This window comes from Echinops telfairi, unplaced genomic scaffold (assembly GCF_000313985.2).
Source record: "Echinops telfairi isolate 266 unplaced genomic scaffold, ASM31398v2 ScPeMD7_11;HRSCAF=52, whole genome shotgun sequence".
Taxonomy (NCBI): Eukaryota; Metazoa; Chordata; class Mammalia; order Afrosoricida; family Tenrecidae; genus Echinops; species Echinops telfairi.
Genome location: NW_022103908.1, coordinates 35,363,043 through 35,386,684, shown reverse-complemented (window position 1 = coordinate 35,386,684; position 23,642 = coordinate 35,363,043). Strand labels below are relative to the sequence as shown.

At 43.2% G+C, this 23,642-nt stretch overlaps 1 protein-coding gene across 1 annotated transcript in view; it reads right to left on the bottom strand.

The window, feature by feature from the left end:
- Positions 1-23,642, bottom strand: part of DGKH (diacylglycerol kinase eta) — a 138,164-nt gene that overhangs the window by 90,095 nt on the left and 24,427 nt on the right. The window contains exons 3-4 of the mRNA XM_045287092.1: positions 8,794-8,898; positions 8,385-8,517 (exon numbers count right to left, since the gene is read on the bottom strand). Coding sequence (XP_045143027.1) covers positions 8,385-8,517; positions 8,794-8,874 — 214 coding nt within the window. The 5' untranslated portion in view covers positions 8,875-8,898. The remainder of the gene's footprint in view (positions 1-8,384; positions 8,518-8,793; positions 8,899-23,642) is intronic.

Here is a 23,642-nt window from a genome sequence, read left to right as displayed (position 1 = left end):
AAATTACTCTTCAGGAACGGCAGTGGTCGTCCTGGAAAACCACTGTGACTGTCTGTTGACCGATGGCTTGGACTAAGTGATACGCAGTGATATTTAGAGACTGCCCTAACTCGTTAAAGAAGAGACAGAGGCTAACTACCAACGCCCCAGTTCTTGAAGAGCTGGCAGGCAGCACAGCCGCCAACAAACAGGTCACATCACGGTGCGCAGACACCCCCTTTGCTAACTTGGGTGCTGATGACACGAGTGTGTCTAGTTTCTGAAAACCCACCAAGCTGTACACTCCCGATAACTACATTTGGATGAAATAAAAAACTGCAAATATTCTGATAAAAGAAAGAGATACTACATAGGAGTTTTGAGCTGTAAGGTACACGGCTGTCACTTGAAGGAGGCTCTCAAGCAACATGGGAAACAGGTTGATGAAGGTCACAAACACGGCATTGTCTTTTAACAGTACTAGAGTGAGATGACGGCCCTGTTATGTAGAAGAAAGGAACGGTGCGGTGATGTTCCCACTCTAAGCATCACTGATTCTCCACAGCCATAAAGAAGCCTCTAACAGAGACATTCAGGAAAGAAGTGGTCCATGGGTGAAAGAAAGTAAACTATAGATTTTGGGGGGGGCTGGGGGTTAATGAAAAGAAACAACAACAACAGGAAAGCACAGATTATTTGAAAAATTAATCATGCTCATGAAAATCCGACCATCACTCATCTGTCAATTTGTCTTACCGCGGGGGCTTCCATGTTGCTGTGATGCTGGGGGCTATGCCACACTTATTTCATATGTTCACAGGTCCACCAGGGTGGACAGGTTTCAGTGGAGGTTCCAGGGTCTGACAAAGAAGGACTAGTACATCTACTGCTAGAGAACGGCCACAGTAAAAATATATCCGCAGTGGAACATTGTCTAATATAGTGACAGAAGATGAGGTAGTCCCATTGGAAGGCACTCAACATATGGCTGGGGAAGAGCTGTCTTCTTCAAGTTGAGCTGTCTTTCAGGATGTAGTCGGAATGGAGCTTTTAGGAGCCCTTATTTGCTAACAGGCAATGACTCAAAATGAAAAATAAAAATGACTGCAAATATCCATTGGTTATCAAAATGTAGAATCTACAAAATACGAACTTAGGAAAATCGAAATTTGTCAAAAGAGAAAGAAATGTTTCGCATAAAGATTGATATTGTTAAAAAATAAGAAAAGAAGAAGAAAAGATTGCTACTGTAGGCAGCAGGTTATTATGCGTTATACTGTTCTGGGAATGATTAATTGAAGGGAAATAGTATTAAATTAATCATAAAAAAAGAACATTTCAAAATTGATCCTTAATACCCAAGTCACAATTAAAGTCTGAAAGACCGAAAAAGATTGATCCTGAAATAAAATTCATCAATGATGGGATAATATCTAAAGGCCTACAAGGAAGACCAATTAATAGACCATTATATATATTTACGCACCAACCACTCATACCAAAGATGAGGAAATTGAAGATTCTCACCAAGTGTGCAGTCTGAAATTGAAACGATAGGGACTGCAGATGCCTTGATGATTACTGTGATTGACATGAGAAAGTCGGGCAGAGATGGATCAGGCACTGGAAATGTGGCCTTGGTAATAGATATGCTGCCAGAGGTCACAGGGTGGAATCTGGCGAGACCAACAACTAACTCATTGCAAACATTCTTTATCAACAAAATAAATAGCCAATATGCATGTGGACCTCATGGGATACAGAACACAAAAATCCAATTGCCTGCATCTATAAAAAGAGATGATGGAGAAACTTTACAAGCAAGACGGGGGCGACTGTGGAGCAAACCATCAATTGCTCATCTGAAAGTTCAACTTGTGGCTGGAAAAGACTAAAGCTAGTCCAAAGACCATCTGAAGAATCAATGTCAATCACTGAACACGGATGACCAGAGAAGTTGTGGGAGGACATCAAGGGCATCGTGCATGGAAAAGCCAAGGTCACCACAAAGACAGGAAAGAAAGGAAAGATGGAGATGGATGTGCGAAGAGACTCTGAAACTTGCTTCTTGAGCAAAGGTTAGAGAAGAATTGATGAAATAAAAGGGCTGAACAGAAGATTTCAAAGGGAGGTTCCAGAACACCAGGTAAAGTAATATAATAAAATGTGCGGAGACCTCAAGCTAGAACTCCAAAACACTTGAAATTTCTCATTTAAGGGAAAAATCCAACCCTTGAGTTAAGTCTTAAAGGATTCTTTAAGTTTAAGATCGAATGATGCAGGAAGCTTCAAAAAAGATACACAGAATTACTGTACCAAAAACAATTGGTTGAGAGCCAGTGGTAGGTAAGGAAGACGTCCAACTTGCACTAAATGCACTGGCAAAAACCAAGGCTCTAGAAATTGTCGAAATATGAACGGAGGTGTTTCAACAGATGAATGTAACACTGGAAGCACACACTAGTCTATGCCAAGAATTTGGAAAACAGCCCCCTGAGCCCACAGCTGGACAAGATTCATGTTTGTGCCCATTCCAAAGAAAGGTTACCCAAAAGAACGCTGAGATTATCGAACAATATCATTAATATCATATACAAGTAAAGTTTTATGGACGATCACTCAAAAAGGGTGGCAGCAGTGCATTGACAGGAAGCTTCCAGGGATTCAAGCTGGATTCAGAAGAGGATGTGGAACGAGGCTTATTGTATGTCAGATGGGTCTTGGTTGAAAGCAGAGAATACCAGGGTTTTAGTGACAGGTATTTGACTGTTTGGATCAGAACACAGGATAGACAATGTTGTGAAGATAGGACTTTCAAACACTTAATTGAACTCATGCAGAATCTGCATACAGACCAAGAGCTCACTATTTGATGCTATGTGGTTTTAAGTCAGGAAAAGAGTGTATCAAGGCTGTATCTTTTCACTATACTATTCACTTTGTATGCTGAATAAATTATCCAAGCAGGTGGGCCATACGAAGAAGAATGTGGCATGAGTGTTGGAAGAAGAGTTAACTAACCTGTAGTCTGCAAATGGCACAACCTTGTTGGCTGAAAACAAAGAGGGCTTGAAACGTTACTGATAAAGTTTAGAGTCTACAGTGTGGGCTACATTTCATCAAAAAGAAAACGCAAATCCTCATGACTGATCTGATCAGCAGCAGCATGATATAGGAAGAGAAGTTTGACACTGTAAAGGGTTTCATTTAACGCACATTCACAGTCAATGCCCATGGAATCCATAGTCAAGAAATCAAAGCATGCATTCCGCTAGGCAATGCTGCTGCAAAAGACATCTTTAAGGTGTGGAAAAGCAAAAGATGTCACTTTGAGGCCTAAGGTGAGCCTGCCTCAAGCCATGATCATTTCAGTCACCTCACAGGTATGTGGCTGTTGGACAAGGGGTACGAAGGAAGGAAGAATCGATGTCTTTGAACCATGGTGAAGCCAAAGAACCCTAACTGTAACATGGACAGCTAGAAAACGAGCAAATCTGTTTTTTAAGAAGTACAGTGAGAATGCTCCTAAGGAAGACGGCCAGATTTTATCTCATGTTCTCAAGAGAGACCAATGTCTAGAGAAGGGCATCAGCCTTGGTAGAGGGACAGTGGAAAAAACAACAACAACAAAAAACAAGTGAACATCAGAATTAATGTTAAATACATCTATCCCGCTAAGGGCACAAACTACTTAAGCATTGGAGGATACGGATGCTATGCCATTATCTGACTTGGCAGATAACTATCTCATAGATAAATATTAAGGTAAACCAGTAGCCATGGAGTGGTGTGAGAACTGTTCTCCAGAAGATTTTCAGTAGCTGATATTTTAGAATTAGATCAATCAATCAATACTGGTTATAGAAGAATAATAATACATTCTAAATGTAAGGTGGCTCCTTTACACATGCTCTATGGAAGTCAATCATTAATGAATTTGGAATAATGGGCTATATCCCATTCTCTTTTAACTGGCCTAATGTGATTTTAAAAAATGAACAGGACAGTCAATTAACTAAGAATCTGACAGCCAAATGTTCAAATGCTTCAGATACCTTAGTTATAGTTGATTTATATGAGGGTCAGTCAAAAAATATTGGTACAAAGTCTCAGAAATCTTATTAAACACAAATATCAAAATGGGAAAGTACTGCTTTTTGCCATATTCTCCATTTAGCTCTATACACTTTTGCAGGTATAGATCCAACCCCAAAGGATTCTGTACTCTTCAATTTACAGTGTGTCCCAAAAACAGTGTTGGCATCCTCCGGGGACTAAAAGCAGGTTCCTTTGTAATCCTGAGTTTGGGGATCAAAAGAAGTCTGGATCAAGGCTGTAGGGTAGATGGGTTAAGGTGTCCCAACAAGATTCCTGTAGGACACAGCCCCACCACCCTCAGCAGACTTTTTGGGTATTTCTGGGATGGACAAAAATTTCTCTTGGGGCAACTTTTCTGGCCTTTTGCTCCCCAAGGCAGCTTTCGGTTTTCTTAAAACTCGCACTTCCTTTGAGAAAATGACGATGACCCTGTTGGGATCCCACAAAAGTCACAATTGAGCTGATCTCTCTGCCCTGAGTTTAATGGGTCCAGCAGAACCTTTTGGATCCACTGTTTTGATTGGATCTTTGAATTTGAAGGCGCTTAAAGAGACTCAGGCAAGTGTGCTGCTGAGAAAACGTATGTGCAGCCTTCCAGTGGTCACAGGAACACGGAGCAACGCAGGCATGTAGCATGTGGGAAGGGAAATCCCAGTAGCAATACTTTTTGACTTGCTCTGGTCCGTGGCCACTAAGACTGAGCTGGCACTTCCTTGAAACACGCCAGTCTATCTATACTTTGGAAATGTTCCGCTACCCTTGTTTTGGGTACCGTGAACCATTCCTTATTGGAACTCAGCCCTTTTGAGTGTGTGTGTCATAAATAACGGTGTGAATCTAACCAGACTTCACACAGCAAACAAAATTCTTTCACTTGAATTTTGTTGCCAATAAGCAAAAACTGCACTCTGGGAAGAAAAGTTAAGCTTGAAATCGAGTTTCAGCATGACGGCTTCCCTTGTGTGTCAACACATGACAGTTTATCAGCGTTGACTGGTCACCGCTGTCAGGTCTGTTCAGTTATTAAGGTATTTCAAAAAAGTATGATCCGTACAGAAGTCCCTGGGCTAGCAAAGGGGTTACGGAGTGGAAAGCCCCATCTCTCTTCCTAGGATAGGCTAGTGGTTTTGAACTGCTGACCTTTGGAGAGCACAGCCCAATGCATACCCATGACACCACCATAAGTCCGTGAGTCCACCCAGAGGCACTCAAAAGAAAGACATGATGCTCTAACTCCAAAAACTCAGCCACTGAAAACACTATGAAGAGCAGGTGCACTCTAACCATGTGGTCACGGACTCCTTGGCCACCGGTTTGTGTTCTTAAAACCACCTCCATTAAATTCCCAGGGCGCTTTTGAGGTACAAATGAGTGCTTTACACTCAGTTAATAAGTACTCAGGGTTTTAAACATTTTCTCCTTAAAAACCCAAGTAGCTCATTAAAATAAAAATCACAATTTTATAATAAAATGTTCCATGCGATGAGCCAAGAATAACTAAGTTATATCATACAAAGATAATAGTAACACAAACCAGACTGTAATTATGGTCACTAATGGATAAAAATGACCAATGGGCATCTTTTTTTGTTAGAAATGATAATTATGCAAACTTCTCCAAACAAGTGATTTTGAAATAAGGCCTTTTCCCCTGACCTGTAAAGCCATCCTTGTAAAACCACAAAGTGAAAAAACTATACACTGACATGTGATAAAATGATACTTTATTGCTCTGGTCAGTCTTGTAAAAACTGTTTTACAGTTTCGTAGACTGTAAGCAGCAGTTAAGATAATGAATGCTTATGTTAATATATTTGATGCTGTTACTTTAAAAATTTGCCCTTTATTGATTTTGGTTAAATTACTGCTCAAGTAATTGTGAAAGACAGTCGTTTTCTGAAATTATCACTAAAATTCTCAACTGACTTTCACGTCTTCAAGTCAATTCTAACTGAGAGCAGCTCTACAAGACCTGCCCTATAGGATTCTCAAGGATGCAAACCTTTAAGGGAACAGCCACATTTTCTCTCTCCCGAAGAGTGGCTGGTAGGTTTTAACTGACAACCTATCAGTTAGATTACACCAGGGAATTTTTCAACATACTTGGCAGGATTGTTTATAAAAAATGATTTTTCTATCTTCTACTACTTCCTTTATATAGAATTTTTATATGCAAATTGATTGAAAATAATAATTCTAGTTTATATCTAACATAAACCTGTGAGGCAAATTAGTACAGTCTCATTTTACAGTGAAAATTTAAGAGCAGAAAGTTTGAGGAAATTTAGTGACGGCCTCACTAAGCTGGATTCCATTCCAATGCAAAGCTATTCATGCCCACTGTTTAGGGAATATTGTTTATCCAGATTTTTTTTTCAGGAACTGAGGGGCCTCCCAGAGGAGATAATCCTAAAGTTTCAGTATGACTTGGATCATGCTAACAATATTCTGAAGAAACCATATTTTTATTGAACAAAGCCAACTTTTTACATTTAAGAAATCTTTGGGAATTTTATAAAGCATTCAGCTATGGTTCTAAACTGCAAATAGCCAAGATGCTAGGATTTAAAACTTTTTATGAGTAGAGAAACCGAATGCTAATATGCAATTTTTTAAAAATATAACATAAACATCCAATAATTGATGCTTAAAAATTCAGGAAGGCATCATTTACATTCGGGAAGTTAACATTTACAAAAGAATGTTAACAAATTTAGTAAAGGCTCACATTTATTATTTTCACCCACGGATGTAATTCCTATTTTCCTTTGAAAATGCTTGAAAAAATACTTAGCCATTCTACAATTAAACCTAATTCTAAGTAGTAAAACACATTCAACGCTGATAAATCTGAAATCAGAAGGGTACCTCAGGCCTTATCAGACCTGCTATCCTTATCAACATTTGGGAATGAGAGGCGAGTAGGTGATAAGAAGCAGATTTCCACCAGAGAACAGCCAACAGGATTAGCGGGCTAAGGCAGCGCCTCAACTCTATGTAAGCACTTTTAGATTATTCAAGTTCCCGGGTGCAAAGTCTATCTTTGTATGTAATCATTCTTCCCATCTAACCATGCTCAATACCTCCTCCAAAATTTTATTTGAGATCATGATCATGCATTAGGCTATGAGTCAATCCAGAATTCTTAATGTATTTCTTACAGACCACAGCTACAAACTCCTAAAACTTATTGGACTGGACAATGAAGTTTGATTGCAGACATTCATTCACTTCATTTGCACGGTGACTTTGCGGATATAGAAAGGACCGTAGTCTCCAGTTCACAGAGAGGGAAATAAATAGCTGAGAGAATGAGACCATTTGCCCAGGTCACACGATTTGCAGTGGTGGATGTGGATTTTTAACCCAGAGGAAACCCAAAGGGTCAAACAGGGCAAAGCCATGTTCTTTGTTGGCTCTTTTTTGAACAACAACTAAGTATTTTAGAAAGTACAGATCCGAGATGATGATTTCACAAAGTGCCCTATTCTTCACTTCTGCCATCTTAAACAGATTTAAGGACGATATCGTCCAGGTTTTCTCATTTAGAATCAGCTAAAAACCATGGTCCTGTGTCTGCCTTATTATTTAATTATAATAAAATCACATTAAAAATTACTTAAGAAGTTTTGTATTTGAGAAAATGCATTATTATGTATTTAAAAAGTAGTACATAATGGTGTCACTACTGAGGTATAAGATCAAATATATCTAATTAAGCTATAATTCCTCTCGGTAATAATTAATGTGCTCATTTTGGGCCATCCTGCAATGAAAAGAAGAAAATGACAAAAAAGATAGCATAGGTCTTCTTTCTAGACAACTTTAAAGAAATTCAGGATGGTGACATCCATTTACATTAAACAAGACCAATCAAACCAAGAGATAAAAGAAACTCGGGTTTTAACCATTCAGTGTATGTGACCACCAAAAATTCTGCCAACGGGTATAAAATGTTGGCGTAGAATCTTGTTTCCCACAGTCAATCACAACCAAGTAAATACTAGAATTAAAAACAAAAAAACCTAAGACCAAAAAGTCTTTCTTGAAAGAGGCAGAAGCAGTTACTCCTCCTAAAGGAGTGAAACGCCACTTTTAGTTCCACCGTGGATTTCCACTGCATTTCAAGTTATTTGGTTATTGGTCCCTGCGTAAACACAAAGAATCCCATGTTCGTCTTGACCCTGTGCTTGAAAGAAACTTCAAAGGGGGGTCCAGCTACAGTGCTCCGGTCTCTCCTCCCGCCCCACCCCACCCCATGAAATGTGCTTTCGTAGCGAGTGTTGGTTGGTAAAGGGCGATGGTACCTTCACAGGAGAGGCCGTGGGAGGTGACACCGGAGAGGCTCTCTCTGCACACGTTACAGAAGGTGGGCCGGGCGTGGGAGCAGGCGTACCAGTTATGCATCCCTGAGAAATGCTCCACGTTAAACTGGGCCACCTAGAAACGAGAGCATAGAACAGGTCTGTCCAAGGAGAGGCCTGGATGACCGCACCTGCCTAGAATGTGCAACAGTTACAAAAAATAGTAACAACATTCCAGATCCAGCATTTTTATCAGGAAAATTTTAAATCGAGAAAGTTACACAAGATAGCTTCACAAACCAGCGGCTGAAGGCGGAGCTCTGACCTCGAATAACCTGGGAGCTCAGACGCTTCACCTGGCCCGGATTTCCTAAGAAGCTGAGCTGTCGGAGGGAGGTAGGGGAGCTTGTACCTCGTAGGTTTCCCGGGTCTGTACGGACTTGAGGCAGCTGATCCAGTCCTCCATCTCCTTCCTGTGGTCAGCGCACAGCATGAGCCTTCGGAACGGGGTGATTATCTGGAGGAGGGCAATTCAATGTTGTGATTGATAATCACCAAACCAGAGAAAGCTATGGCAAATCCTCATTTGGGGCAGTGCACTTATAACCGAAGAGCCCTGGCAGCCTTAGTAAAGAAAGTAAGATGCTCTTAAACACAAACAGGCTTGGTTCTCTGTGTGTGACAGAAGATGCTCCGGGAAACAAACAAACAGGCCGTATCCTGAATTCTAAGGAGCCTTAACTCGTCTTTGATTCTACTGCTACCTACCTCTCAGACTAAAGACAGCCTGATTCCAAATAATAATACCTAATTTTACGAACTGCCTTGAAAACAGATTTTGAAGATACTTCAAAACAACTCATAGGAAGCTTAGAATGAGCACATATTTTTTTTACATGGAAATGTTAAAACAGGAAGATCAAAGGAATGCAATATTAAGGCATTTTATAGCTCATCGACCATCACATCCAGGTTAGCCTGTAAGTCCTGAAAAGTAACATTGGATTTACATATAACTTCTGCTGGAAGTTTGAGTCTGATCTATGGGTAGGATTCCCCCATCACGTGGAATTCCACTACATTACTTGTTAGTGAGAGGGAGGGAAAGCTATTAGCAGAGAAGCCCTTCAGTTGGCTTTAGGGAAAGAAATAGTTGCTACTTTCATCTTTCTGCCTGCCACTAAAATAAGCAAATTAATTTTATTAAGGACCTTAGAGCGGAGAACTGAAACCCTCATGCTATGATAGCACTAAAGGCACTTCCAAGTGAGATTCTGAAATAACTTGAAAGAAGCTTCTATTTGTGTGTAGGTAGATTATTCCGGTTATAACATTGAAGCTATTAAACCCGAACTATTTGCCACAAGGAAGTAGTCGTTCTTTTGGTTGTGGAAGAAGAGTGAAATGTTACATTCCAACCTAGGAAATGAATCCCAAATTGAAGAAAAAAAAAATCATACATGCTTATAGAGGCAGTCCTTACTTTTCCCAGATTACAAACCTTCCCTGATACATCATAAATACATTGCATTATATTGTTATCCAGCAAATTTCACAAATATTAAAGAATAATTATCTTACGAGAAGGCAAGAGGAGACCCTTGTCTCCTGTACCGAAGAGAGAAGGCCAAAAGTCTAACCCACGACGCTTCACACTAGAATATGAGTCCAAGGTTTCAATTCTGGAAAGAGATCAGCCCGTCTTCCCTACTCACACGGTACTGCCTTTTCTCCTCGATCGTTGGTTGGGGCTCCCCAGTCCTGCTTCCAACCAAGAGGCTTTCGGGCATCTGGCAGGCATGAGCACTTAAATACAGCCAGCCAAATGTCACATGGAAGCGGAGCACCAACCATTCAGCTTTGGTATCTTTTAATTGCATATAAAGTGGAAGGGAGCCTCATTTTTGCTTTTTTGTATGTTTTCCACTGCCCTCTCTTGATAAAGCTTATTAACAGTTGGTCACTTCTCTTCCTGAATAAATAGTTAATGCAAAGAGCAATGCTTCCCTCATTACTTAGGAGCCAAATGGATGCTTTATTGCTTCAAATTGTTTTTCTAGGACAGCTCGTCAGGTGCAGCAGAAAGGCGCCATTAAATCATAATACACTCCTGGCTCCAGCGTCTGGCACAGCCCTCCAGAGGCCTCCAAGTTCCACGAGCCTCCCGGTGTTATCTGGACACACATCGCCCGGAGCATGTATTTTGCTCTTTCCTAGCTGATGTGACTAATAAGGGTTCCCTCTTGTTCTGATTTTATGGGAGACAGGAATTATTCATATAAGTAGACCAAGCTTGTGATCGCATTCTTTAATTTTGTTCTTGGTCAGACTCTCAGGACAGTGTGACTGATGGCTGGAACTAGCTTTAGTGTCTCCCCATTCTTTAAAAGTCACTGTGAATTCAATAAAAAGGGGAACAAGAAGGATGGAGATACAGCCTCATTTTTCTTGTAATTGGAGTTATACAAACACTTCAATTGGGAAGGATGTCAGTAATCTGTATAATAATATACGTACCCCATTTGCTGATGAAATAAAACATATAAATCATCAACTTCTTATTTTTAAACAAAGTTTTAAAATAGACAATAATAAATTAGCAAAGATCATAATATAATTTTGAATTTTTATAAATAAAATTAATTTTATTTATGGGCTTTGTGATTATGTGAGGTTATGAAATCTACTGATTTTAAAATTATAAGACATCACTGTGCACAGAAGGAGAAAAAACAGGCTTAGACTCACTGCCATCGAGTTGACTCCTACTAATAGTGAGACAACAGGGCAGGGTAGAACCGCCCTTGTGGGTTTCTGAGATGGTAACTCTTTTCAGGAGTAGAAAGTCTCATCTTTCTCCCACAGAACAGCTGGTAGTTTCAAACTGCTGACCTTGAGGTTAGCAGTCCAACACACAACCCACTACTCCACCAAGCTCCCTATAGGAAAGAAAATCCTTTTGTATCATAGAATGTATTATATCTAGCTTCAGGGACCAGTACCCAACAGTACTACTTTGGGCAACAGTGCCAAAGTCACCTGGGCTTAACTGAAAGCAAGCTTGGTCAACCTAGCAAACCAGTAACATCCCCTAAACTGACTCTCTAACCCTTTGGGGTAACCCTTCTTCAGGCTTTAAAGTTCTGAGTTCCACCTTTCCTTTCTTTATTTTTCTCATTCTAGAATTTGTAGAAAAATATGACAGTTGTACTTGTTAACTGACAGCCTCTGGTTATATACTCCCACTGAGCCCCATTATTTTGGGGTCGTCAAGCCCCTAAAATTATTTGGGTCTTACTCTGTAGAACCCTGGCAAGTACATTTGTTTCAGCCCTCTTATTATGATGAGCAAGTCGGATGGGGAAGATGGAAGGGCTGGACACGGTTCCCTCCCCACATGAGGATGGGGCTCCTACCTCTATACCCCAGGGAAGACTATATGAGCCCGTTGGGAGCCAAACCCAGGAAATTTCTGGAACTGAGAGACTTTGACATTCCCTTGAAAGATCTGACGTTTCTTTTCTTCCTTAGCCTTTGTCCTTATCTCAACCCCACTCTTACTCTCTCTTCCCACTACCCCAACATTCCTGATTTATCTTTTCAGGCACATCTGAACTTACTCCAGTGATTAATGTTTTCAAATTATAGCCACTCCTCCAATCCTCTCATCTCAGATCCTGCCTACACCCATCTGTCTTTCTAGTCATGTTAGCATGTCCTTGGCATATCCTGCACACCAAAGACTAAGAAAATCGCATGGGATTTGCCCCGAGAGTCTAAAAGGAGACAAGCCAATGAACCGAGGGCTTGTCTGGAAAAGAGCTCGAAAAGAAGGCTGTCTCAGTCAGGCAGTTTCTGGAATCTACCTCCCATAACACAGCATCTCTCCTTCCAGTAACAAAGATGTTCCTCGACTTCTTAAGTGAATTAACTCAACAACGTTATTATGTATGTGTAAGAACGACACATTTCTTAGTATGGAAAACTATAAATACATAAAACAGATATAAGACCATCTGGCATTAAGTATGTAAAGTTTTATAGAAGAGTAACATTAGTTAAGCCTTAAAAGAAACATATAGGAATAAAAAAGATACATAGCCAAATACTGAACACTGTTTATCTTTCCATGAAGGGATTCCTGATGATTTAAATTTTTTGGGGGGGGGAGGGTAGGGTGGGTATTTATATGTAATTTCGCATGTGTCTGGATTTCTATAATAAAAAGATAGGATTTTTGCTAGGCATGAGGATGTTATTGTGAAGGGCTACCGAGAAGGCTCCTACCTCAAAGCGATCGCACGGTGTAACCGAACAAAACCCTACCTGGGCCGTCACCATCCTCACTAGGGTTCCTATGCTTTGGGCCCATAGTTGCAGCCATTGTGTCAATCCATCTCTTTGGGAGTGTTCCTCTTTTTTGCTGATGCTCTATGATAGGAATTTAGAATGTAAAACTTTGCTTTGTTCCAGAGCAAGAGTTCTTAGAATCACCTGGGCCGATTTTTTTTTTTAAATCCAACTGTCCAGGCCACATTTCAAACCAATGAGCACAAACCTTCTGGAGACAGGTCTTGGCCACTCAGCATTTTCCTAAATCCCTTAGGTGATTCTAACATCCAGTGAAGTTGGAGAATAAGTGTTCTAAAGACACTCGCCATGCCCACTCCCCAACAACAACAACAACAAACACCATTAGAACTGAAAAGATGAGACATTCCTCAAAAGAAGAGCAACAGGCGTTGTGAGTGTATGTGTTCCCAATTGGAAACCATAGAGTAACAGCAGAGTGATTGAGAAATTCTGGAGTCAGATAAGACTGTGGACAAATTTCTGGGGCTCTTTAAGCCTCCAGGCTGCTTGGGCTGAGGGGCTGGGGTTGCCACTCAGATGGACAAAGGATTGGAGTTGCCCTCCCAGGGGGCCTAGAAGGGGCAGCTGAAGCCTGGGCCACAAGACCTTCACTCAGAATTCAGAGGGCATGGGCAGCACTCACAGTCTACAGGCAAGGGTCACTGCCGAGAGTGGTCTTTGAGAACAGTGGATTATTTCCCATTCTTGAAAATTAATATAAGTGATTCTACTGAGCTTGGGTCTTTTTTTTCCCCAACAGGTTTACTGCACATAAGTTACATATCCTACAATTGAATAGTTCAATGGTTCAATCATATCAAGGGGAACTGTGCAATCACCACCACATTTATCTTAGAGTCCCCCCCCCACCTCCCGCCCTGGTTAAATCACCTTTAAAATGAGTTCTGCAGGCACCGTCAGTTCCAGTGCTCCCTCCCACCTCCCGGCTTCATCATTTATTCCCGAAATCCCCTTTCCCTCCCTATCATCCATTCCCCGCCCCTGCATTCCCTATAACACCTTGTATCAGTTATTATCATTGTACCTCCTCTTCTCCTGTGTGTCACAGCTGGGAGACCCAACGGAAAACAATGAACAACAGATGGTGCTAAGGTGGTGAGGATGAGATCCTGTTACATAAAGGCCCGTAATCGTTTGCTATCTAATCCCTCCCATTTGTAAAGGAAGTGTCAGCCTTGCGCCTATTCCACCACTGCACTTTGGAACATGCAGTTTGTCACCTGGATTGAGGTCCCACAGGCCATGGCCCCACCGGTTAGACCCTAGAGCAGCGGTTCTCAACCTGTGGGTCTCGACCCCCTTTTGAGGTCAAAGGACTCTTTCACAGGGGTCACCTAAGACCATCGGAAAACACCCATTTCCATGGTCTTAGGAACCCAGGAACCGCTCCTCTATCCATCTCCAGGCGGGTCCGCCCACATGCAGATTTGCCCACGTCCGAGTACCCCGTGTGAAGATTGTTACCCATGCTACACCACGCTTCAAGACAACATTTCATTTATTTGTCATGAGAAATAAATACTTCACAATATATGACATATTGCTTTTGTGATTAATCACTACGCTTTCATTATGCTCAATTTGTCACAATGAAAATACATCCTGCATATCAGATATTTACATGACGATTCATAACAGTAACAAAATGACAGTGATGAAGTAGCAACGACAATAATGCTATGGTTGGGGGTCACCACCACGAGGAGGATCGGTAGGAGAGGGTCGTGGCATGAGGAGGGTGAGAGCCACTTTCCTAGAGGCTCTGGCTTCACTGCTGGAGATGTCTGCTGGCTTCTGCCAGCAGTTCCGTGACTGACGCTCGGAGCTGCTTAGGGCTGGTCCTTGCCTGTGGCTGGAGGACAGCAGAGGAAGCTCGTTCGGTGGTTCCTGCCTGCAGAATTCCAAGAGGCAGCGCTTGCTCCTCCCTTTCACTTGTTCTCTGTCCCAGTGGCTCTAAAGTGACATATTTTCTGCTGTCGTAGTTGGTTAGATCCATCTGTCACAAACTGTATGTCTTTAAACAGAAGATTGTGCAGCCTTGGAGAAACTTCTAGAACACATGTCCTGAATGTGTATGGCAGAGATTGTCAACTCTTTAGATTTTTGGCTTATTTTTGCATGGTTCAATTTTAAGTCTGTCGATTTCCTTTCTCATTCTACGATGATCAGCAAGGTGAAACCAGGCAGTTCTTCTAAGATTTTGCTTATTATTCGCCTTGGCCAGAGATCCAAGTTCATCACTTACAAGTTCTGCTGAGTGGGGAACTGAGCAGCCACTGGCAGGCACGATGTTTGACACAGCGCCTGCCACACTATCGAGAGCTCAGTGAATGTCGGCATCCTATTCTGAGTAGTGATGGACAATACCTAGACGTATTTACATAGTTCTGCTATACGGACCCACATTTCTTGTGTACCAGTGGTTCACAGACTTACGTAACATGAGCTGAAGTCAGAAAAGGAGGCAACTTGCCAATGGACCAGTCAAACCACCAAATTAGGTTTAATGATAATGGCCTATTCCTTAGAAGAATATCAGCTAACGAATTAGGAAAAAACTGGAATCTGTGTCTGACCGGGCCTGAACTGGCAGTCTAAAGTGGCAGGCCTCCCAGAGTTCAGGGTATCCAAGTCCCTGGGCAGCACGGCGAAGCCCAGCACACCATCTCTAGCTGAGGAGGCCACATCAAGCCCGGCCGTTATTCGTTTGAAATGTTCCATTTGATTCTGCAACCTTCCAAGCTTATCCTCCAGCATGATTTACTGCTATCTCTTCGGCGACGGATTCAGACGTCCCTGCCTAAAGAACGTACCAAGGGCCCTTGCAAAGTTTGTGGGGAAAATTCTATCATCTTTCAATGTCACCTTTCAGGGACCTTTTGAATGTCTCTTGTCAATATCCTTATCTAGTGAAACGCTTTTATGGAAAAGCAGGAGAAACCGTTTAATTGTGCCATAAAATTTCTGTCTACAGTGGTGACAGTGAAGGGCCGAGAGAGGTGGCGTTCGTTACAGTTGAATCAGGTAGACTCGTGGGCCTCTTTTGAAGCCGCTTTTCTGTGCCTGAGGCTGCCAACTGTTCAGTCTTAATATATCTCTTCCACCTCACCTCATAAATCCTATAGCCAACTCTTAAATTATGCATGTGGCTTTTCTCATTCTCTTTTTTCTAGAACGAAATAATTCACTTTGACAAGTTAAATGTGCAATGTAAGTCGTGAATCTTCAGCGGCTATTTTTAGGAGCCAAGACACTCCGGTATTTCAGAGAGTAAGCTGGAGCTCACTGCACCCAAGAGCCCACTGGTCCTAGGCTGCCCGCCCACCCGCCCCCGAGTCAACCTGAACCAGCTCCACACCGCAATCGCCAATCAAGGTCTTGGTGTGCGGGAGGGTGGGGGTGTTTCACATGGAATCATTAGTTTGGCAAAGCTCCCCAGGGGATACTGGTGCACACGGACAGGAGTCAGTGCATCCCTTCTCCTATTAGTAAAGGTGGGGTCTAGCCTTGGTAATGTCAAGAAAATGTGCTTATCTTTTGTGTTCCTATCTCCCTTTTTAGGTGATGCTCACAGTGAACATGAGTGGCGGCTAGCCGAAAGGCTGCTGGTTCACATCTACCCAGAGGAAGGTGCCTTGGAAGAAAGTTCTGCAGATCTATTTCTGATCAAACAAGCAAACAAGTCGCTGAGCACCCTACCAGGCACAGTTCTACTCTGGCATCTGAGAGGCGGCCGGCCACGAGTGGGAAGTGACATGATAGCAACTGCGAAAAAGCACCAAAGCAGACCAGAAGGACAGCCATTCTGGTCCCCGGGTTCTAGTGTCGTGGGGCTCCAGTTGCGTTCCTTCTTCGGTGGGGCCTATCTGACATAACTGCCACGAAGTACCCACGTGACTAACGGAGGCCGCACAGCCGATCTCTGGCCTGTCTGACTCGTCACGAACTCCCATTCAAATACACCAAACACAAGGCAACAGCTGCCATCACCGGGCATGTGCTTTGCTCACTTGCACTGCAAGCAGATAAGAGCCACTTCCCTCCGCTGGCCGAGTCGTAGACGCCTAATAGCCAATGGTCCCCAGAGGCGTTTGAATTTCAAGTTCAACGTAATCTCTGAGCTCCTTTGCTCTGAGATCGATGCTTTTTGGTTTTACCTTACTAGTTAGCTAAAACGCTATTTTCCTGAAGTGTTGGTAAAAGTGTTAACTTCCTATGTTCTCCCAAGCTTATCTGAATTTTAACAGAAGACTATGTGCATGGTGAAAGCAAACATATCCTATCACGATGACCAATGGATGTGTCACAGGTATTTTCAAACGGCTAACGGAAACCAATAGAATTAACAAAATTTCAGATAAGGATGGGAATGTATCATGCTGGCATGAGTCCATCAATGCCCATTTGAGAGATGTGGACTCTATTGAGCGCTCATGAAGAAAGACTGTAGCTCCATGAAATCTGAAATAATGCAAACTAACGTATAATGGCATTCTCATGGACTAACACTGACTGCAGTTGACAGCTCATTCATACACACGCAGGGACTTAACTTATGCACTTACACCTGAAACATGCCAATCCTGCTGCCCAGGCAATGCAATAGATGCATGCGTCCTAAATCAAAGTGCTTGGTGTTTGAACTATAGTCTCCCCTATTCCTATTCAAAGTGATCTACAGTCATGGTGTTGAGTACAATTGTCAGCTATCTGCTCAAAGCTTTGCTGAGATTTACACACATAAAGAAAACCTTCATTGAGTGAGAGCCAAAGGAAACCTTTGAAAGTCATTCTCATCTTCGGGGGTTGGCCTGCCGGACCCTCCTCCTATCTGCTGAGTCATTCTGGCAGGATAGCAAGCCCTGCAACATACACTGGTTGTTAGTTGCTGTCGAGTCAACGCTGACTCAGGACAATCCCCTGCGTTACAGAATAGAACTTCAGACCATAGTGTTTCCTTGGCTGTCATCTTACTGGATGGATTGCTATGGAAAGCCTATTCTCCTTCGGCATCATTGCATGGGTTTGAACTGCCAACCTTTTGTGGCATCTAAGGGCTGTCCCACTGTACTGTTTTCAGGTGCCATCGAGTCAGTTCCAATGCACAGTGAGACAAGGAACGAGACACACCTCCGGTCCTGTGGTAGCCTCACAATTGTTCTTATGTTTAAACCCATTGTGGCAGTTACATAATCTCCTGTCAACTTGAGTAGCCTGTCAATCAGGTCATAGCCAATGAGGCCTCTGTGTGGGCATGGCCTTCTCTTGAGGATTCTGGGAACTCCTGTCTTCCTCCCTGGGGGCTGGACACACACACACTCTTCCTGCTTCACATTCCTGTTGACAAGACACATGAAGCTCCACTGATGGAGCCAGAGCCCTGGAGCTTGAAGAGCCACATGGAGACCCACGCCAGCATTGAAGTGCTTCCACTGCCACTGGACCCACAAGATCTTCTACCCACTGGCCTGTGATCTTCCTGCAGTTGGTGTCATTGCATGTGTTGAGTGAGTCTGAAGAAGAAGTTATAGACTGGTATCAGACATACGGGCTAATATTGGACTTAATACACTTTATCTGGACAGGGCTGGGATGTTTCCTCCATATAGAATTGTTCTTTTATATAAAGCTCTTATACACATATGCGTGTCTCTAAATTTGTTTCTCTAGTCAACCCAGACTAACACATCCATCAATGCAGCCACTGTGTCATTCCATCTTGTTTGAAGGTCTTCTTCCCGTTTGCTGTCCTGCTAGTTTACCAAGCATGATGTCCTTCTCCAGGGACTGGTCTCTCCTGAAGACAAGTCCTAACTATGCGTGACAATATCCTTGCCTCTGAAGCATCCTGGATGCACTTCTTCCAGGGCAGATTTGTTTGTTCTCTTGTCAGTCCATGGTGCATTCAATATTCTTTGCCAGCACCATAATTCAAATGCATCCATTCTTCCTTGGCCTGCCTTAGTCAATATCGCACTTTCACAAGCATAAGAGGGGAACAAAATTACCGTGGCCTGGGTCAGGCATACCTTAGTCCTCAAAGTAAGATCTTTGCTTTTCAATATCTTAAAGTGGTCTTAAATAGCAGGTTTACCCAATGCAATGTGTCGTTTGATCTCGACTGCGGCTTCATGAGCACTGATGATTGTGGATCCACTCTAGTCTAAGAAATATTAGGTTTTAAAATGTCTGATAAGCTCTCAACAAGGATATGGCAAGCCAAGGGACACCAGTCCCTGGGTTACAAATGAAATCCACTGCTAACTGTAACTTTAAGTGGAATTTATTTAGCCTTATTTGAATATCACTAAGGAATTCTGGTGCAGCTGTGGCATAAATGTTGCGCTGCCAACCTCAGGGTCCTTGATTTAAGCCCACTAACCACTCCTCAGGAGAAAGATGAGGCCGTCTACTCCTCTCAAGATTTACAGCTTGAGTATAAGATTACACCTTATACCAGTGCTTCTCAACCTGTGGGTTGAGGCCGTCCTACTCCTCTCAAGATTTACAGCTTGAGTATAAGATTACACCTTATACCAGTGCTTCTCAACCTGTGGGTCGCGATCCCTTTGGGGGGGCTTGAAGGACCCTTACACAGGGGTCGCCTGATTCATAATGGTAGAAAATGACAGTTATGAAGTAGCAATGAAAATCATTTTATGGTTGGGGGTCATCACAACATGAGGAACTGTATGAAAGGGTCACGGCATTAGGAAGGTTGAGAACCACTGCCTTATACAGAGTCGCTATTCGTCAGAATCAACTCAATGGCAGTGGGTTTGGATTTTTTGGGGGGTGGGATGGAGGTGGGAGCTCGTTGGTTCAACAATTTCAAAGTGCAGGCAAGTTTACACCACCTTAAAGGAGGGCCAGGGTGAGTAGTCAGAGCTAAGTGAGGCACGTGCAGCGCAGGGGCTCATCTCTGCACATCAACACAGAGAAACAAGGGTCAAGGCAAGGGCTGGACGCTGCAAACGGGGAGAGAAGACCCCTCAGGCTGAAGAACAAGCAGGAAGCTGGAGATGTAACTATGGAAAACCTTTTCACCGAGCTGAGGAGTCAGGATCCGATGAAGCTGGTCCTGCGGAGCAGCCATGAAGCAGCTGCTCGTTTTATGTAGGCAACTCCACGGCAGCGCAGAGCGGTGGATACTGTGCGCCAGGCAGCACGGCTGGAGCCAGGGCACCTGGTAGACGGGTGGCAGTAGGACCGCCGTGGGTGGCAGTAGGACCGCCGTGCGTGGCGGCGGTTGATGAGTTGAGCCGCAGACACAGAGGTGAGACAGACTTGGGAGTTGTTCAGCGGGCTGAACTAATGGACGAGATCATGACCTTGACTGGGAGCCGTGAAAAGGAAGAACCGTTTCCATGAGTCCTCTTGGGTTTGGCATGAAAACTCCTGTACTAGTCAAACGTGCTAAGTTACCACCTCTGAAATGACTGTGAGAGGCCGGGACCGGGCAAGATGTTTTATAAATAGTAGCTTGCATCACCCCCACCACCCATTTGACACGGGAGGGAGGGGCTGATAGCTCAGAAAAGTTCTGCAGGCTGCCAAGGGCATACAGCACAGGCCAAGGGCATACAGCACAAGCCAAGGGCATACAGCACAGGCCCAGGGCATACAGCACAGGCCAAGGGCATACAGCACAGGTAGGGTTTGAAACTGGTCTCAGCCTGCATTTCCTGCCCACTACTAGAGAACGCAAGAATAGCAAAGCATGGACTGAATGGGTCTAGACGGACAGACAGAAAGCTTGTAAGTGCCGGTCACCTTCCCCACCCCCACTCCAGAAACTCCACAGCGTGGCCCTGTGCACATCTGCACATTCTCTTGAGGTGTACAACCGTGTTACTGAACAGAACGGGTATTTCATGGACCGACACAGAGCAGGCTTTAGTGTACCAGTGGCCCAGGCACCTGTGGGGAACAAAATATTTCCAAGACCTATAACCGTCCCATATAGCTCGGTATTTGAAGTATGACATTGAACATGGAAAAAAACTGAAGGCATTTTTTTTTCCTCTCAAGAATTCATTGTAACAACAAGGGCTGCCGCTGATTTCAGAAATTATTTATGTGCCCTGTCACACACACTTCCGCTGTAAATGAGCGCTGAGTATTGGTTAATGGGCACATTAAAAGTTTTACCATTCATTTAGTATTTTCAGGCTGTACCCGAGAGCAGAACAATGCATTAGCTCCCTTCCCTTGGCACCGGCCCCTTGGGCTTATAACCGTAAATTGCTTTGCATGAGGTATGCCTGCCATGGGAGATTTCAAAAACACAATAATCATCCTCCATGCCGGTCATCACAAAACTAAAACATTTCTTAAAAATCTAAATTTCCCATTATACCATCGTCATACTTAAGGAATGGGGAAGGTTTGTGAATATACTAGAAACTTGCAATGAGCCATGGAAATATGCGAGGAAGTATTCACACCATTTTGATAGTGTCCAGCATCTCTCTCCCAACTGCCCACGAGGCATCACTCAGTTAATCTTACCATTGCCGCAAATCCACAATGTTCAAATGACATCTTTTCTCTCTCCCCAAGCAGCAATACCTGAATTAAAGGTATTGCTTACACACCAGTCTTCCCACATTCAAAGCACTTGCACCGGCCTCCTCCTCTCCCTTCCCCCAGTCCCTTTGGTCACAGCAGGAAGAGGGTCTTATACACACTCTTACTCAATCACCAAGACGGTCTTCCTGCCAAACCCACCTCATTGGTCAAAAGTATCTGACAAGAAGCTCCTCTGTTGATGCACTGGTTATGGCTAGCCTGGTAACCGAAAGGTTAGCAGTTCAAAACCACCCAATAACTCCATGGGAGAAAGACCCAGTGATTTGTTCTTGTCAATTGACCCAACAGTAACTGACAATGACAACATATCCATGTTACACAAAGTTCAAAATGCATTTGGAAATGAAAATAGATCTCCCTTCTACACCAGCCTCAAAGCTCTCTTTCTGAAGGAACTACTTGTCTGCTTGTCGTCAATCCCTGTCCGTTGTAAATCCTTTCAGTTATTCTTTGCATATGAAAACAAGCGCATGGTCTCTTGAACTAGGCACAGGGCCGTGGTACTTTCAAGGTTCTTAGCCAATACTATAATTCAAATATAGCGATTTTCCTTCTGTCTCTCTTAATCAATGTTCAACTTTACCATGCATGTGTTAGTCTGGGTAGACTAGAGAAACAAATTCATAAACACGCATATGTATATAATGGAGAGGTTATATACATGAGGAATTGAACATTGAGAAAATGTTCCAACCCAGTCCAGTCCAAGGCCATTAAGTCTGATATTAGCCCATATGTCCGATACCAATTTGTAAAGTCCTCTTCAGACTCATGAAACACATGCAATGAAGCCAAATGCAGGACGATCACAAGCCAGTGGGCAGAAAGTCTTTGGGTCCAGTGGCTTGTAAGCATCTTAGGGCTGACAGAAGTCTCTCTGTGGCTTCTCCGGCTTCCAACGCCTGGTTGCGTCCATGTGGCTTGTCTTCAGCAATGTCTCCCGGGGAGTACTAGAAAGAGAGAAGTGTCTTCTGCCTCCAAAGAGGAAGTACTGAATTTCCCAGAATTCTTAGGAGAAGGGCATGCCCACACAGAAGTCTCATTGGCTGTCTCCAGATTGACACCCTAGACTACACCCCGACACGCTAATCCTTAAATTGACACCAGATTAGGTGACTACCATAACACATATGAAGGAATTGAAAATACCCTGGCTTGGGTCAGGGGTACCTTTGTCCTGAAAGGCACATCCTTGCTCTTCAGCACTCTAGAGGCCAATGCAATGCATTGTTTGAGCTCTTGACTGCAGCTTCCATGAGCATTGATGGTGGATCCAAGCAAGATGAAATCCTTACCAGTTCTTACTGGTGGGCATATTTCTCTTCTTGTTGTCAGCTGATGAACTGGTTCCAGGGAAGGACAACAGAACAAAACACCATTCAGTCCTGCACTGTCCTCACAGTCCGTGCAGCTACTGTGTCATTCATTCATCTCTGCCTCTTTTCACTGACCCTCCACCTTACCAATCATTATGCCCTTGTCCAGGGATTGGTCCCTCCTGACAAGTCCAAAGTATTTGAGAAGAAGAACTGCCATTCTCTTGTCTAAGGAGGATTCTGATGGCACGACTTCCAAAACAGATTTATTTGTTCTCTTGGCAGTCTATAGTATAGTCAATATTCTTCATCGACACCTTAATTCAAATGTATCCGTTCTCCTTTGGATTTCCTTATTCATGCTCTAATTTTTGCAGGCATATGAAGGCGATCAGAAATACTCTGGCCAGGGTTAGGTTCACCTTAGTTCTCAAAGTGACATCTTTTGCTTTTTGACACTTTAAAGAGGTGTTACACATCAGATTTTCCCAATGTCAATCTGATCCAACAGAATGTATAAATTATCAAACACCATCATTTACATGGAACTGCCAGAAATTCAAGGTAGATTCAGAAGTGAAAGTGGAACTAGGGATAGCTTTGCTAATGTCTGATGGATCTTGGTTGAAAGAAGAGAATGCCAGAAAAATGTTTATATGTGTGTCGTTGACTTTGCAAAGGCATCAGACTGAGTGGATCATAAGACGTTACGGAGGGGAGACTCGGGGAAATGGCGACTAGTTAAGACTCACCTGTCCAGAGCTCCCGCTGCCAGACCAGAAAATTGGGAGGGAAAGAGGGACCAGACTTAAATCCAGTGTTCCAGGAAGCGAATGTGGCGTGCAGGCATGGAGAGGGGAGCCAGTGGAGGGGTCTGAGGGCCGGCCCCAATACCAGCTCCTCCCCCCAGAAGAATTGACTTTAGAGGACAGCACTGAAACTGCAGCTAGGGGAGAGGGGCATGTCTGATCAGAGCACA